General features: G+C 35.2%; 1 protein-coding gene across 3 annotated transcripts in view; it reads right to left on the reverse strand.

Annotated features, from left to right (window-relative positions):
* The window catches only part of BUG22 (cilia/flagella-associated protein), a 98,591-nt gene that overhangs the window by 5,577 nt on the left and 77,594 nt on the right, over nt 1-15,420 (reverse strand). For all 3 annotated transcript variants that reach the window (XM_089804292.1, XM_089804294.1, XM_089804293.1), the window contains one exon: nt 11,652-11,893. In XM_089804292.1, coding sequence (XP_089660418.1) covers nt 11,652-11,893 — 242 coding nt within the window. The remainder of the gene's footprint in view (nt 1-11,651; nt 11,894-15,420) is intronic.

Raw genomic sequence — 15,420 nt, forward strand, 5'->3', positions numbered from 1 at the left:
AAATTCTTGAAAGACTTGAAGAAAGAGGGAGTTTGTTTTGTTGTTGTTTCTCAACCAATGCAAAATGGGACAACAAACAAAGAAAAGAATTTTCCAATGGAAATTCAAGAGTTGATTGATGAATATGTGGAGAATATGATGAAAGAATCACCAAACGGATTGCCACCAGTAAGAGAAATCAATCATTGTATGGATTTAATTCAAGGTTTAAGTTTGCCCATATAGAATGACACCTCACAAAAATGGAGAAATAAATAGACAAGCCCAAGAACTGTTGGACAAAGGGCTTATTGGAGAAAGTCATAGTCCATGCATTGTGTTGGTTCCCAAAACCACAGATTGGAACTCCGAGTCTTGCCAACTCAAGGCTGGGATTCCAATTCGTAAAGGCCAACATGACAGAACTGAATAGTTCGATCCAAGTCCTCTACGCTTCTGGCTCTGCAAGGCCAAGGCGGGTGTGCCTAATCCTGAACCAATTTCTTTGGTCCAAAGAGATTCATAGCAGATAATATAATCACAAGTGCAACAAAAGTCTTCCAAAAGGCAAGAAATTGAGAAAAACTCTTTAAGGTGCACCACTTAAGTAAATATGTGGAATATGCTGAAACTATTGTCTTCAAAAATTCACCAAAAACTTCAGGTCGTAAATGTTTCAAATACAATTTGTTAAGACTTCAAAATTCTGGAATTATAACAACGATTAATTCAAAATAAAGGTGTTAAAATAAGAATGCTTTAGATAAAATTGATTTTTAATATTAATGCTCTGAAATTAATATCGAGTATTCAAAATGGGCATCAATTCCCGATGAACTGATAGAGACTAGTGCCTTATCTACTTGAGGAATAGAGTCACTTGCAATATAGATTATTAGGTACAACTTTATGAGACAAAAGATATTTCAATATCACAATCTAATCTGAATTATAGAATGCCAAAATTTATATCAAATATGCAATTTACTGTTAATCTAAGAGGAATTTTAATTCCTTTCAGAAAATCATTGACAAGGAAAGGAAAAACATGAATTTCATCTCAAATTCCCTGCTTATTAAACAGTAAATGCTATAAAATAAATTTTCTGTACAAACTAAATCAGAAAAAAATGCAATAGTTTTCTTATATAAATAAAAAAGGACCAATCTTATTTGCAGATGATTTCTACACTTTCCTAGGAAAGGTGATAGAGAGGAAAGAGTTAGAGAAGAGTATCGGGGTCTTGAGAGAGAGATTAGCAAACGGGTTGGCTCTCCCATATCAATTGCTGATGATTTGTGCAACTTTGTAGCTTGCACTTAAGCATTGAGAGGAGCTTAAAGAAGCATTTTGAGGAGGCTTCTACAAACTTCCTTGCATTTCCATTATTTGTGCAAATTTGAAAAAGTAAGCAACAAGTTGCTTTTCTTTGTGTTGTTTTGTAAATTGTTTTACATTCATATTTTTTATTTCTCATTTTGTTTACATTTGTTTTAGTCTCTACTTCTAGTATCTACTATTTAGATTTATTCTAATTTATCTTGATGAGAAACTTGATAAGTAAGTAGGCCCTAAAGTTTAAAACTCTAATTTGATGATAACTTTTTTCTATTTATAATATATTCATATTGCAGCAAAACCCACACTGACATCATGCCTCAAATTGAGCCTTGTGGAAGTGGAACTAGGGCTACATGTAACCCTGATGCAAACCCAGCTATAATAGCAAGGGATAGGGCTTGGAAACATGCCATCCCGAGTCACAAACAGGGAGTTGTTACATGTTCGCATTGAGGTGTAACATATAACGGAGGAGGCATAAATAGATTAAAGTATCACCTAGCACATATACCTAGGCGTGATGCTAAAAAATGCAAAGAAGTACTGCAGGATGTTACGCGAGACATGCAAGCTCTTCTAGAGGAAAAAATGGAGAAAAAGGAATTGAAAAAGAAGCAACAAGAAGAAATGGCACAACTAGCTCAAAAGGGATCTTCTAGTTTTCGCTCTCCATTATCCCCTACTCCACCTACTACTGCTACCACTTCTACGAGTGTGACCATTGGGCCTCGCATTCGTCAGAAAAGATCGATACTTGATTCCATCTTTGCTCCACACAGGGCTCCAGATGCACAACCATCGCTTGAGAGCATGGGTTGGAACAAGGAGAAGCATGATAATGTAAAATTGGCACTTGGAGACTTCTTCATCTACAACAACATTTCATTCAATGCAGCAAGGTACTTATTTATTTAATTTATGTCTTACTTTTCTTGCTTTCAAGTTTCAAGAGACAATAATATGTTTATTTTGTTTATTTTGTTTTGTTTTCAAATTTAATAGTAATAATATAATATACTAATTTGTTTTAAAAAAATTTAGGTCCCCTTATTGCCAAATTGCAATCGATGTTGTTACTGTTTGTGGTCCGATATTCAAAGCCCCTAGTGTTGACGAGCTAGGAGGCCCTATTGTGACTCAAAGGGTGGTTGATGTAGAAGGTAAAATTAACGAGCAGTGTGAGGTATGGAAGACGAAAGGTTGCACCACCATGACTGATGGTTGGACTGATAGGAGTAGAACACTCCTCAACTTTCTTGTCTCCTCATCAGGTAATTGTAGACATTAAAAATTTAGAAGTAGAACTTGTACTTAAAAACATTAAATCTTGATTAAGTGATTAATTTTATAAATTATGAATTTATGATTGATCATTGATCATTATACTAATTTGTTTTTTTTTCTTCAAGTGTCACGGTTTTTTTCAAATCAATTGATACCTCAAAAAAAATAAAGAATGATAAATATCTTTGTGAGGCAATGGATAAAGTGATAAAGGACATGGGTGATGAGAATGTGGTGCAGATAATTACAAATAATGTAGCAAATTATGTTGTTGCAGAAAAGCTTCTTATGAAGAGACACCCTCACATATTTTGAACCCCTTGTGCTGCTCACTGCATTGACCTCATGTTAGAGGATCTAGGTAAACTCACTTGGATTAAAACAATTATAGAGGAAGGACCGAGTGTATACAAAATCATATATAATCATACATGGGTCCTCGACCTCATGAGGAAATACACAGAACAAAAGGAGGCGTCCAAGGGTCACTAGATTTGCAACTAATTTTCTCACATTGCAATCTTTGATTCAAACTGAGGCTTGAGACGCATGTTTGTTTGTCAGGAGTGGATCGCATCATCATATGCAAAGACCACTGCAAGGACTGGTACAACGGATCGCATTTTTGATGAGGCTTCTTTTTGGACACTGATCATTGAGATTGTGAAGGTAATTTTCCTTTTTGTCCTCATTTCAACTTTTTTGTTTATGAAATTTTGTTATAAATTATTGTTCATTTTTTAAAGAAAAACTTAACGCTGATTGTTTCTCTTTCAAATTTCATAATGAATGCAGTTCATAAAGCCGCTGCTTGTTCTCATACGAATTTTTGATAGAGAGAAGCCCTCAATGGGCTACATTTATGAGGGCATGGATAGGGTGAAGGAGGTCATTCGCTCTTTTTTTGCAAGGAATCAAGATAGGTATGGGCCTATATGAGATGTCATTGATAGACATTAGCACAATCTACTTCACAAGCCTACATGCAGTGACCTACTTCCTTAATCCATCATACCAATTCAGCCCACATTTCAAGGCTAATGATGAGGTGTGGAGTGGTCTCTATGATGTTGTAGAGAGAATGTCATTTGATTCAAGAGTTGGAACAATTGTAGTCTGTGAGATTGAGTTGTTTAAGAAAGTTCAAGGGGACTTATTTGCACAAGAGTTGTGCAAGAAAAATAGGACATAATTGATGCCTGGTAAAAATCTATGGTTCTACATCCTAATTTCTAATTCTATTACCATTTTAATTTGATAAAGTCAGAGTTATTGAATTGATTTTAAAAAATTCTTGTTTCAAATGCATGGTGGGGGATGTTTGGCACTAAGGTGCCAAATTTACAGAGGATTGTGATCCGCATCTTGAGCCAGCCATCTAGTGCATCAGGATGCAAATGTAATTGGAGTCTATTCGAGCATATACACTCAAAGAAGCGCAATATGTTGGCAGTGCAAAAATTGAATGATCTTGTCTTTGTTCACTACAACCTTCGCCTTCACCATAGACAACTCCTAGGCACCGATACATCACCAATTGTATTAGAGATTGTTGATCCACATGCAAAGTAGAAAACATAGATTTTTGATCCTCTCTTTAGTGATGAAGATGTGGAGTGGGTTGATCAAGTGGATCGGGAGGCTGAGGCAATAGCAATGGCAGTCGAGGAGGCTAGAGCACGAGGAGACAAAGTGTAGGACCCTAAGGCTAGGAGTGATGGATCTAAGTTTGATGATGAGGATTATGTGGGTGGTAAGGATGAGGATGAGATTCTGACAGAGGGAGAGAGGATGGCTCTACAATCTTCCATGACTTATCTTAGGCGTACTCGTAGGAGGACATAGGCTACTGCCTTAGTCTTCTACACTCTAGTTATTATTTTGATACCATGGATTTCATAATCCATGAATATTGTAGGCATTTGACACAGCAGTCACACTATGTTTATTACTTTACATTGTGTTATTCAATTTTTTTCCTTCAGAAACTCACTTTTATACTTATGTGATCTATGCAAAATTGTTGCATATCGGGGAGCTCTATTCGGTCATTCAATGGTTGGCCAGGCAGCTCACCAACTCTCCCCTCGCTCGCGAGGTAGGGTGTGAGCACTTACTGATTACGGGCCTCGGCATACTAACCAAAGAAACCCTCCTCTTCCATTACCTATCGAAGGTCACCTGGGGGCGCCATTTCGCATTGAGAAGGGCGATGGCAACACTTATGTTACCACCTGTGATGGTACTCTCACCCGCCCACTAATGGCCCGATTATTATAGATAGTTCGTGAATGCAGCCCTACTATTCTATTATTACCCCAAACATCATATTATTGTTCTGGGGAACTGAGACTGATGCTATTTGTGTATTAAGTAGCTTCTATGTGTATTTGATGTTAATTGACTAAAAGATGCATGGAAAAATCTTAAAATCCTTTAAAATCTTTGAATTTCATGGATTTTTCAATTTTTTGAGTCCGATCGTTGAGTCTGAGTCTGAGCCCAATTTTGACTGTAAAAGTCAGAGGCGAGTCTCCAGTCTTGTAACACTGATATATATTATATTATATATATCTAAAGGCACACCCAAACGCATCCAAAATCACCAAAAAATTGTGCATCCACGCATTAGAATCCCACACCCACATCAACATCAGAACCAGAATTCGCAACTTAGCTGCAAACCAACACAGTTTTGTGGAAAAATCATCAAACTCTCAATGGGACACAATTCTGTAAAAAAAATGTCAAAACCCCTCATTTTGTGGAAAAAACATAAAATTCCACAGCAAGACTCACAATTTTGAGGAGAATTTTGTCAAAACCCTTGACTGTTTAAAAACCCATGAGTTTTTTCCTTAATAATTGCCAAAAACAGATAATCAAGCTTTCTAGAAAAAATCATGATTTTCTACAAAATTGTGCAAAACCCAAAAAAATCACAATTCTCTGCAAAATCATGCAAAACCTAGAAAAGAATCACCCTTTGTATCTGCAAAAAACCCTAGCCCGACAGGAACTGCTGGAAATTTGTAATAGTGAAAAAAAAACCACAATTTTCAATGAAAAATGTGCAAAAAGAGAATCGGACATTCGCAAGAAAACTAGGGCTTGTAGGAGGAAAAAGCCCTGTAAATTTGGGCTGCATGAGATCTCAGTGGTTGCAAGAAAAAATTGTTACATAGTTAGAAGGCTACAATTCTGCAAACAAAATCACAGGAAAAAATGGCACACTGATAAAATCATGTCGACCCTGACAATTTAAACCTAGCAAAAACCCTCACAAGAATGAATAAACTCAGACAGATTGAGTAAGGACACCCCAAAAAAACTCCTGCGGAAAAATAATAGTCATTGTAGAAAATGACAGAGAAATACAGTGCCCAAGAAAAAACACAGTTGGAGGAACAATGTAGCACAATTTAGAAATAATTGCCTATGAACAATTAAATAAATTCTCTGAAGAAACCGTCCAAGAATTCACTTGATATTTTTCTGAAAAAATAATTGCTAACAAACTCTCCAGAAACCTTTGATTTTTCAGGAATTTTTTTAAAAAGACTCTCTGTAACCCTTGATCTCAGAAAAATGTGGTCTCGGAAGAAAAAAAGTGGTTTTATTAAAAATATTGTTAAAAAAACTTCTAAACATTTCTAATAAATTTCTAGGATAGTTCATAATTTCTCATAAGAAAATTGTTAAAAATTTCTGGAAATAATTTCTTAGTATTGCAACTATGAATTTCAGAAATTTGCCAAAACACTAACCTATGAGGCTCTGATCCCATGAAATGATAATTGATACAATTGATTGCAATCATAAAGTGGGAAAGGTACTTAAATAGAGATTACAAGCAGAATTAACTATGAAACAGAAAGATCCTACTGAATGACCGCCATAATAGAATTACATAATTATTTTAACAGGACCCCATGAGGAGCATTGCTCAACTCCATGGGGGTTTATGATATGTATTAAACTCTAATTTTGATTTACATATGATGGAAATCAGTAATATGTTCTAGAAATTTTGTAATACGACAACTTTCAATAATATTTGTAAAAAATTATGTTTTTTCAATAAAATTGACAAGATATTGTTGAGTCCAAATTTTACTAGTATGGTTCAACTACCTCCCATAACTCAAGTAGCGTGGTTTTGATGTCACTTGCAAGGAAACAATTTCTCTACAAATTTATTTGCAATGCTACCTTCAGTGTATTTGTTTGTGATAAAAGGAAGAGCATGTTATCACCTCTGCAAATTCTAGGGTTTTACATATTCGTGTTGAGAGTTCATTGAAAAATCCTAAGTGTTCACCCTTAGCTTGAGATTGTCTATTTTTGTGTCGGATGGCTGGTCTTGTTCAAATCCTTATAAGCTGTGACTTATGATGTATATACACTCTGTAACTAACCAAACCCTCCCTAATTGTTAATTTACAGTAACTGAGTGGTTTTTAAATTTTCCTAAGTAATCTTTTATTTGGTCATATTTGTCATGTTGCATTTTGATTTTCCTTTCATATATCCTAAGTCCTTGTGTTAATTTATTTATAAGGGTGCGACCATCTTTAAGTCAAGTCTTTATCCACATTCATATTAGAATTCTCATGTTCTTTATCCACACCCCCAGCAAGCTTAGCCCCTGTAAATGCATTTCGAGGTGAGGATGGGCAAGTAATCCCCTATGTGATCACAGTTGAGGGCTCCAGTCAAGAAGCAAGCATCTTCCATGCCTACACGACAGCTAAAGCTAACATCATTAATCAGTGGGTGTGCAATGAGAAAAAGGTGCTAATTGTTAAAAATTAGAAGTATTCATCTACTCCTCCATAGGTCAAATGAAATGAATTGTTTGCTAGGGCTCAAATGGAGTGATAAGTCAACACGTCTCCAAAGGAAATGACACATACCCAACCCCAATTTTTTAACTGTACCAAGAAATGACACAACCAGACCAGTAATGTGGGGCTACATCTATATTATGTTCCACTAAGTCCTTTTGGTGAGAGTAGTTGTAATGAGCAAAGGAAGCATTATTTGAGGACAGACCAAACTAGAACAGGGTTGTACTAAAAAATTATAAGTTAAAATATATTTTACACTGAAAAAGTTTGAACTATTTGTTGTTTTTAGCTTTTCAGAGCCCTTAGTAACAGTCCACAGGATACTTGAACATCCCTCAAAAGGTATCTGAGCATCCATGATATGTTCCCTTGGAGGCAGAGAGATGGGGTGCATAGTGGAAATATCCGCAAGCCACCAACTGTCAAAGGGAATGGCCTAAGGATCTCCAGGCAGTGTTCCCCCATCCCCTTCTCTGTCCTTGTAAGAACAAAGAATTCTTAATTATTTCCCTTTTCCAGCATTTATTTCAATTTAATATTATGTTTGATTCCACACAATCTATGTGAACACACTATTATCATGATCCACACATCAAGAAGGAAAATTACTGTTGAACAACATATAATGGAACACCTAGACACAAAAGAAAGAGCCTTCTAGCTATTGCTAACAGATGGGCATATATTCATCCACAATTCTTATGAAAGGTTCCAGTGCATGATTTGGCGGTGTCAGGCTATAATGAGAAGTGACACCAGTAATACAATCCCAACTAGAAGCACAGGGACTTGTGCATGGCTACCATGGAAGTAACTCCATCATGCCCAATTTTACATCACACCTACTTTTTGTACCTTTGGTAATGCACTTTGGAGGCACAGTGAAATATCATGATGTCCCTATAGATATATGATCTTAGAGGTGAAGCCACCTCTCAGCTACTGGCGATCAAGTTAATGCACAAAAAATATCAAGTTGTTAAAAATATATATGTTATCTGATGGACCACATATTCTTAAGTCTGAGTAATGAGTTATTTGGGATCTACAATACTCCCACAGTCCCAACCACTCTCTCAAAATATCAACATGACTGATAAACACAACTTTTAGTGAATAAAAATTCTCATGGATGCTTAATTTAAATCTTCCCACACAATCATATGCCCATGTTGATCCTCCTAGAAAGATGTTAAATTTGTCCCTTCGCTTTCTTTGTACATCCTTATCAAGAACTAGTGAGAATTAACTTCATCTTCCAAGCTTAGTATGGTTAGCGAACCCCTGAGCTTACAATGATATCTTGAGAGTTTTGTATTCACTTTGGGTCATTGGTGGATCATGCAATTCTCCTTTTTCATATGCAAAAGCCAACAATTATATCTAATCATATCAAAATTATACATTGGAACTTTTGTCAAATTTTTCAAGTGAGTGCTTAACATAATTATTAATTTGAATAGTGAGTAATTTAAAACCAATGTAGCATCATGCATTTTTTTAACTAAACTCTTCTAATGCCCACAAAATTACTAAAGAGATAAAGTTCCTCGTTTCATTTGTTAAAGATATTACAGGATCAGCAAAAATGCAAACTGCAACCTTAGAACCTATTTGAGAAGGTAAACAATAGAAAGGTCAAACATTTTCTGTTTTGCTGATCAATTAGCACCATTTTAGTTGGTGGTGCCTAGCACCCAATACAGGAGAAAATTTGTATATCCTTTTTTTCCCACAAAAGTTGCACATAAGGAGTACTAAGGTATATGCCCTGTCACATCATTCAAGGGGGGCACTTTAGGACCTGAAGGCAATCTCACAATATACCAGGGTAATATTCTTAGTCACCATCCTATTCCAGATTCTTACAGTCAATTCTCAATCAGACTTGTCTTTAATAAAGGATTTTTAAAAAGATGAGTTATCAGCACAAAACCCTCTTAAAATTTTAGAAAAGCCAATGTATCGTTATCTCATACCTGATTGCAATCTGCAGTGTGTTGTACCGAATTTTGAGCTTTCTATATTTCTTAAATGGCACTGAAGGAGGCCACATGATTATTCTAGACTGGGCATTGCCTATATTCATATGGGCTACTACAAATACAACCTATTTCAACCAAAGAACCTACTTTAAGTGTAAGGGAATCATTATTGAGTTCAAAGACATTGCATAGGATACACTCTCCCTCTCCCTGCAGACATCAAAATGCATGACCCTATGATCAACTCTAGCATATTCTATCACCGACATGTTTTAAATGCTTATTTTATATAGATCAACACATATACTTAACTGTTAGAATGTTTAAAATGGGGGGGGGGATCGCGGGGGGTGCCGGGGGTGAATCAATTATCCAAGGTCTAGATGTACCAATTGAACTTAAACTATTTCAGATCTGAACATCCATTAGCTCAACCTCTATAGTAAACTTTCAATAACATAAACTAACAGTCCACTATCCTAAATATAACAAACTTGCAGAATGTAAACATTAACACTAAATCATCACAAATAACATCCATGCAAGTTTGACACTAGGATTTAACGCGGAAACCCAATTTGGGAAAAACCACTAGTAACATGTCACCAATCTTTTCACTCTTTTGAAGTGAGCTCTGTTAGGAGCCAACCTTGTTAAAGGTTACAAAACACATTCTTAGGTCAACCTTGATTAAAGGATTTACATATGACTATTAGGTCAACCTTGATTAAAGGATTTCAATACTGATACAATGGTTAGAAAGTAACTACAATTATTGATCTACTAAATACAAATCCCTTTGCGATTACAGATCACAGTTCAACTCAAATGTTAATCCACTGACTAGCCTTTATTGTCATCTCAGGCTCTAATTCACTTGGCAACCCTTCAAGCAATCACTCTTCACCTCTTCTCAACTCTTCACAACCTTTTGCTTAAGTTCGCCAATCAATAGCATCAACAACTGCTCCAACTTCGTTAGGTTAGCCCTTGTAGCTCCTTAAATAGGTAATTTTGATCTTTTGCCACTTAAACATCATTGTAGATCTTAGGGTTATGATCAAATTCAACACATACAATGAATCCGTCCACCTTATTCTTTCTTTTCTCTTCTAGAAACTTCTCCTTGAATCCTTGCATAGAAACACGCAAATACAGTTTTCCTTGATTTAAATGTTCCAAGTCATCCATCCTTATCATCGACACACTTCACATATTCCAAGAAATCAACTCTGTTGGCTGGAAATCACAATTTCCTCATAAACTGTTAAAATGTTGTCCCTCGGCCAACACTGTGTTCTGACACTCAATCATCACTGGGTTACTCAATCGCTACTAACTTTTTGTTCGGCACATATACTGACATTTGTCAACACTACTTCTGCTCGGCATTTACTGGCACTCAACCAACACTAGCATCACTCGGCATATATTGCAAGTTCCTTAATCTGCTTCTCTATTGCTCGGTCAATGCTATGCATTTGGTCAATCTTTGATAACTTCTTCAAGGCTTCAACACAACTGTCTTCTTCACCTATAACATGATTTAAACAATCACTTTATCTTGTCAAAGCCTAACTAATCAAGTGCCCATTTGTAGTTTCTTCTCATAACTCAACCTTTCCTCTAGGTGGTTTTGTTATGACCAACTTCTCAAATCCTCTTCATCAATCATCTAGATATAGCACTCAAATCAGATAGCAAATTGTCTTATCAATAAGGTTTGATATCAATGACAACATAACAATTATTCCAATTGTAGTTTCCAACAGACCCTATGATCAACTCTAGCATATTCTACCACCAACATGTTTTAAATTCTTAGTTTATACAGATCAACACATGTACTTCAGAAGCAATTTACAACAATAGTTCAATGCAACAAATACTATTATCCAGAGTTGGTCGACAATGCAATCTTTTGAAGTGTAATATATTGATAATCTACTCTAATACAATATGTACATAAGAGGCATTCCCAATATAACTACAGGTTTATTTGTCAATGCTTCTCATGAATAAAAATATTGCATCCTAGTTTTCTTCTCAGAAATTGTATCCTACGTTCTTTCTATCATAAATATGACAGTAAATTAAAGAGGCCAGAACTACGGCACTTCTAATTACACCTACGGCACTTCTAATTACACCCCCAACATGAGATATATTCTTTACATAAGTATCAGCATGTTCAGAAGAATTTCATCCTACCTGAAAATTCGAAGCTCTGAAACGTCGGCGAACATTCTTATCATCAAGCACTTGAATTTCAAATGTGAAATATTTTTTTAAGTTCTTGACAATCATAACTAGAAATGGCAGTTTTATGCCTAGTGTTGCAGCAGGATCTGCAGGACATGTGATGTAGGTTGTGTTCACGTTCTGACCAACAATTTCAAGGACATTGGATTGAATGTCCTCATCTTGAAGCCTTTTAATCTGTCCATTTACTACTGCAAAAAATAAACCAGATGAAAATTCAATATAAATAAAAATGCTGAATATTCTTAAAAAATGAAAAAGACACTACTGTTTATCTCAATGATATTTCAGAATCCAAAATCATATGTCCTGTTTTATGATATAGAAATAATCAAAATGTATCACCAATTAAATTGCATGCAATCCAACTCATGGACAACATTATGCTGACATGATGTACCTGAAACCACTATAAGTTGAACATTTACACTAGATTTTTCATTATGCAAATACACTGGGGCGACCCCCAACAAGCTAAACAATAGAGCTTAATCTGAAGTTAAGCGAACAATCAGTCAAATGCCCCAAGTTTTATTTTTTGACATTATCAGCAAGAGTACAGATGTGACAACCAAGTCCACAAATTTCCCAAAAGGCCAGAAATGTTGTCAAAGTGCAGAATTGTTGAAACAAATTGGTTAAAAATGAAAACAGTTTTCAAATTGTGATATGATTATTATTATCATTTATCATTCTCCTTCAGTCTCCTGTTAACATTCACCCCAGTTCCACTATTTGCATACACATTCCAATCAAAAACAAGGGATTCAACATCCTTCTATTTTATTCTACATTTCCTCAAGGCAGAGGAAGCTGTAGTATGGAATCTTGACATTCATTCTAGAACAAACGGATGGAGTAGAGAAACCAGATGTTTTCACATTAACTAATTTCAACAAACAAACAAATAAACATTCCACCATTTTCTTCCCCTTCATCCAAACAATTTGATGGTTTCCCTGGTGATTTTTTTCAAGTTTTGTGGGATGCTATAGGCTCAATCTTGCATAAATTGTATCGTGAAGCTATTCGGAAATTGAGAGAACCCATATACAAAAGAACTAAATTCATTAATAAGTCACAATATACTGGGCTTAGCTTATCAGTAGTTGGAGGCATATTTCTTTGCTCCATATCTATGACAAGATCATTGCTAGAGCCTTGGCTATGGACTAGTAATTTCAACCAAAAATTCATTTTGAAAAATCATGACTGCAATGAATGAACTTTCATTTTGACAATACTTCAAGCTCTCAGGTTTGTTCCTAATTTTACTCATCACATTTACACTTTTCAAAAATGCCTAAATTTGCAATACGTGATTGGTCATTAATCTGAAGAAAACAGCCTCATCGTATCTTCATCAAGGTTGCCCTCTTACTCCTTCCCTCCCTCTACTAGCTGCGGAAGGTTTTAGATAGCTACTTATAAGCTTCCTCTCTAGGAGCTTAGTTAAAGGTCTTCCTCTTCCAGCAATTATAATAACCAGTTAGAAAATAGTCATCTTGCAAATCCCTTTTTTCTCACTATTCTACAGGAGGTGAATTCGGTTTCTAAAGCCATTAAATCTTTTGATGTTTTTTGCCTGTGACCTATTGGTTTTCAGTGAGGAAAATCCCAGTGGTACAGTGAACTTGATTACCATTTCCAAACTACTATTATAACTTCAGTGCCTGAAGAAACATTAAAATCCTTGTCAATCTCTTTGCATTTTAATCCACATCCTTTCAATTGTGGAGTTATGTTGTCCAAAGAGTGCAAAGGATATTATTTTCTGAATTACTAAATCCTGTTGATGTAAGTTTTATTCCACGGCAACATACAGAATCAAACACTCAATGTTTCAAAGCAAAACAACAAATTTTCAATCCTCTCTAGATATAAGGTCACTTCTTATGCTAAGCTTGAAAGGTAAGATCATGAAAAGCCTTCAAGATTATTGCAATTGTGGACACTCGCTCAGATGAAATGATGTGATTTACTGGATCGCCAAGGGGAGTTATGCTGTTCACTAAGACTTGTCAACTAGATTCTAAAGATTTGGTGTAATGTCCCCTATTTAGAACACTTAGGATTTGAATAATAGTCTTAAAATTCAAGAGGTTTCTTTGATCGATTTGTTGTATGCAATTCTCTATTTTTTCATAATGAATGTATGGAGGGTGATTTGCAAATGTGTATATTAAAGTTCAGGAGGTTTCTTTGATCAATTTGTTGTATACAATTCTCTATTTTTTCATAATGAATGTATGGAGGGTGATTTGCAAATGTGTATATTAACAAAATCCTTATTCAATGTATTAGGCAAAGTAGAATTTGCTCAATGTCTAGGTTTTGTTACCTTAATAATGACAAAGACTACTCTACTTGGGGTTTATTGTCTAATAATTCTGATATGATTCTCTATCTTAATTCATTAAACTAAATTAGTTTAAGTGTAAATGCTTGAGAAGGAACTATCTTTGGTCCACCAATATCACTCATACCAAACTTTTAATCTGAAGTGTTGTAGGTAATATGTGCAAGATATTTGTCGATCAAATACATATTGATTATAGAGAGCCCATAAATTATGATATATCAATTTGAATATGAGATTTAATGTTGATCTGACTATATCGGAATTGACTACTACTCCTAAGGAGAGTTCAATGTCACAAGCTTCTATTATATCTTGGGTTCTATATGCACTGAATGCATTTCAGATATAACTATCACTTTGGTGATCTGCACTAGTGATGGAATGAATGACAATTTTAATATCAGATTTTATAAAAAGAGATATCAGTTATTTCTTGTCAATTCGATGTTGCAAGATTTGGAAATTGATAACTTGATTTGAAGGCCATTATTGAATATATTCAGAAACTTGTTTATGAAGAAGGGGATTCAATAATCTACCCACATTGTTGTAAAAATCTTCAAATAGTTTCCGGACTGATTCAAACTATCTTATCCTTTCCAGCTTGTAGCTATTGTGGACATGAGTATTTTTCTTATCATTGCGATTTCTCTTTGTAGTATTTATTTTAACTCCATTTGATGCATCTCTGTTCAGATCTCCTTACATGATTGAGATTATTTACTACTCAACCGATATTTCTTACATTTGAGTTGTCACCGCTTTCCTGTACTATTTGATTGGTTTCCAAATGATCCCAGACAATGATTGCATAGAGTTATTGTTGACTGAAACCCTTCTTTGTTGGCAGTATAAGTGTTTACTATGATTTATCAAACTCTATTGTCATCTTCCCTCATATTATTCACTGACTTTATTTTCTCCATAGCTCTCTGAATAAAATACGAAATATTATGTGTCATTCATGAGTGTTTCTTCTGATGGAGGATATGGTGCAACTTTGTGTTTATCGCTAGCTTTATATTGGAGTGTGTTCAAGAGCATGAAGGACATATCAAAGGATAAATGTATAAAAACTGCTGCCTCTAATTTTGCTCCTGTGGATCAGCTATAAAATGCTTTCTAAAATCTGTATTTGTATGTTTGTCATGAATACCTTCCTCCTTATTTTCTTTCGTATTCCTCTCCTCGTTCGCTCACTGTACATATCATTTCCAGTGGTGTGCAACCTTTGTTCTTGTCTTCTAAGATGATAAGGCTCCTTTGGTATAAGTCTTTGATAACAATTTATACCTCTTTTTCTCTTTTTGTTGTGTTCCTTAATTGAGTCAGAATACCTCTCCCCTCTTTCTCTAT

This window comes from Cupressus sempervirens, chromosome 10 (assembly GCF_028749045.1).
Source record: "Cupressus sempervirens isolate cs-2001-9-10 chromosome 10, ASM2874904v1, whole genome shotgun sequence".
Taxonomy (NCBI): Eukaryota; Viridiplantae; Streptophyta; class Pinopsida; order Cupressales; family Cupressaceae; genus Cupressus; species Cupressus sempervirens.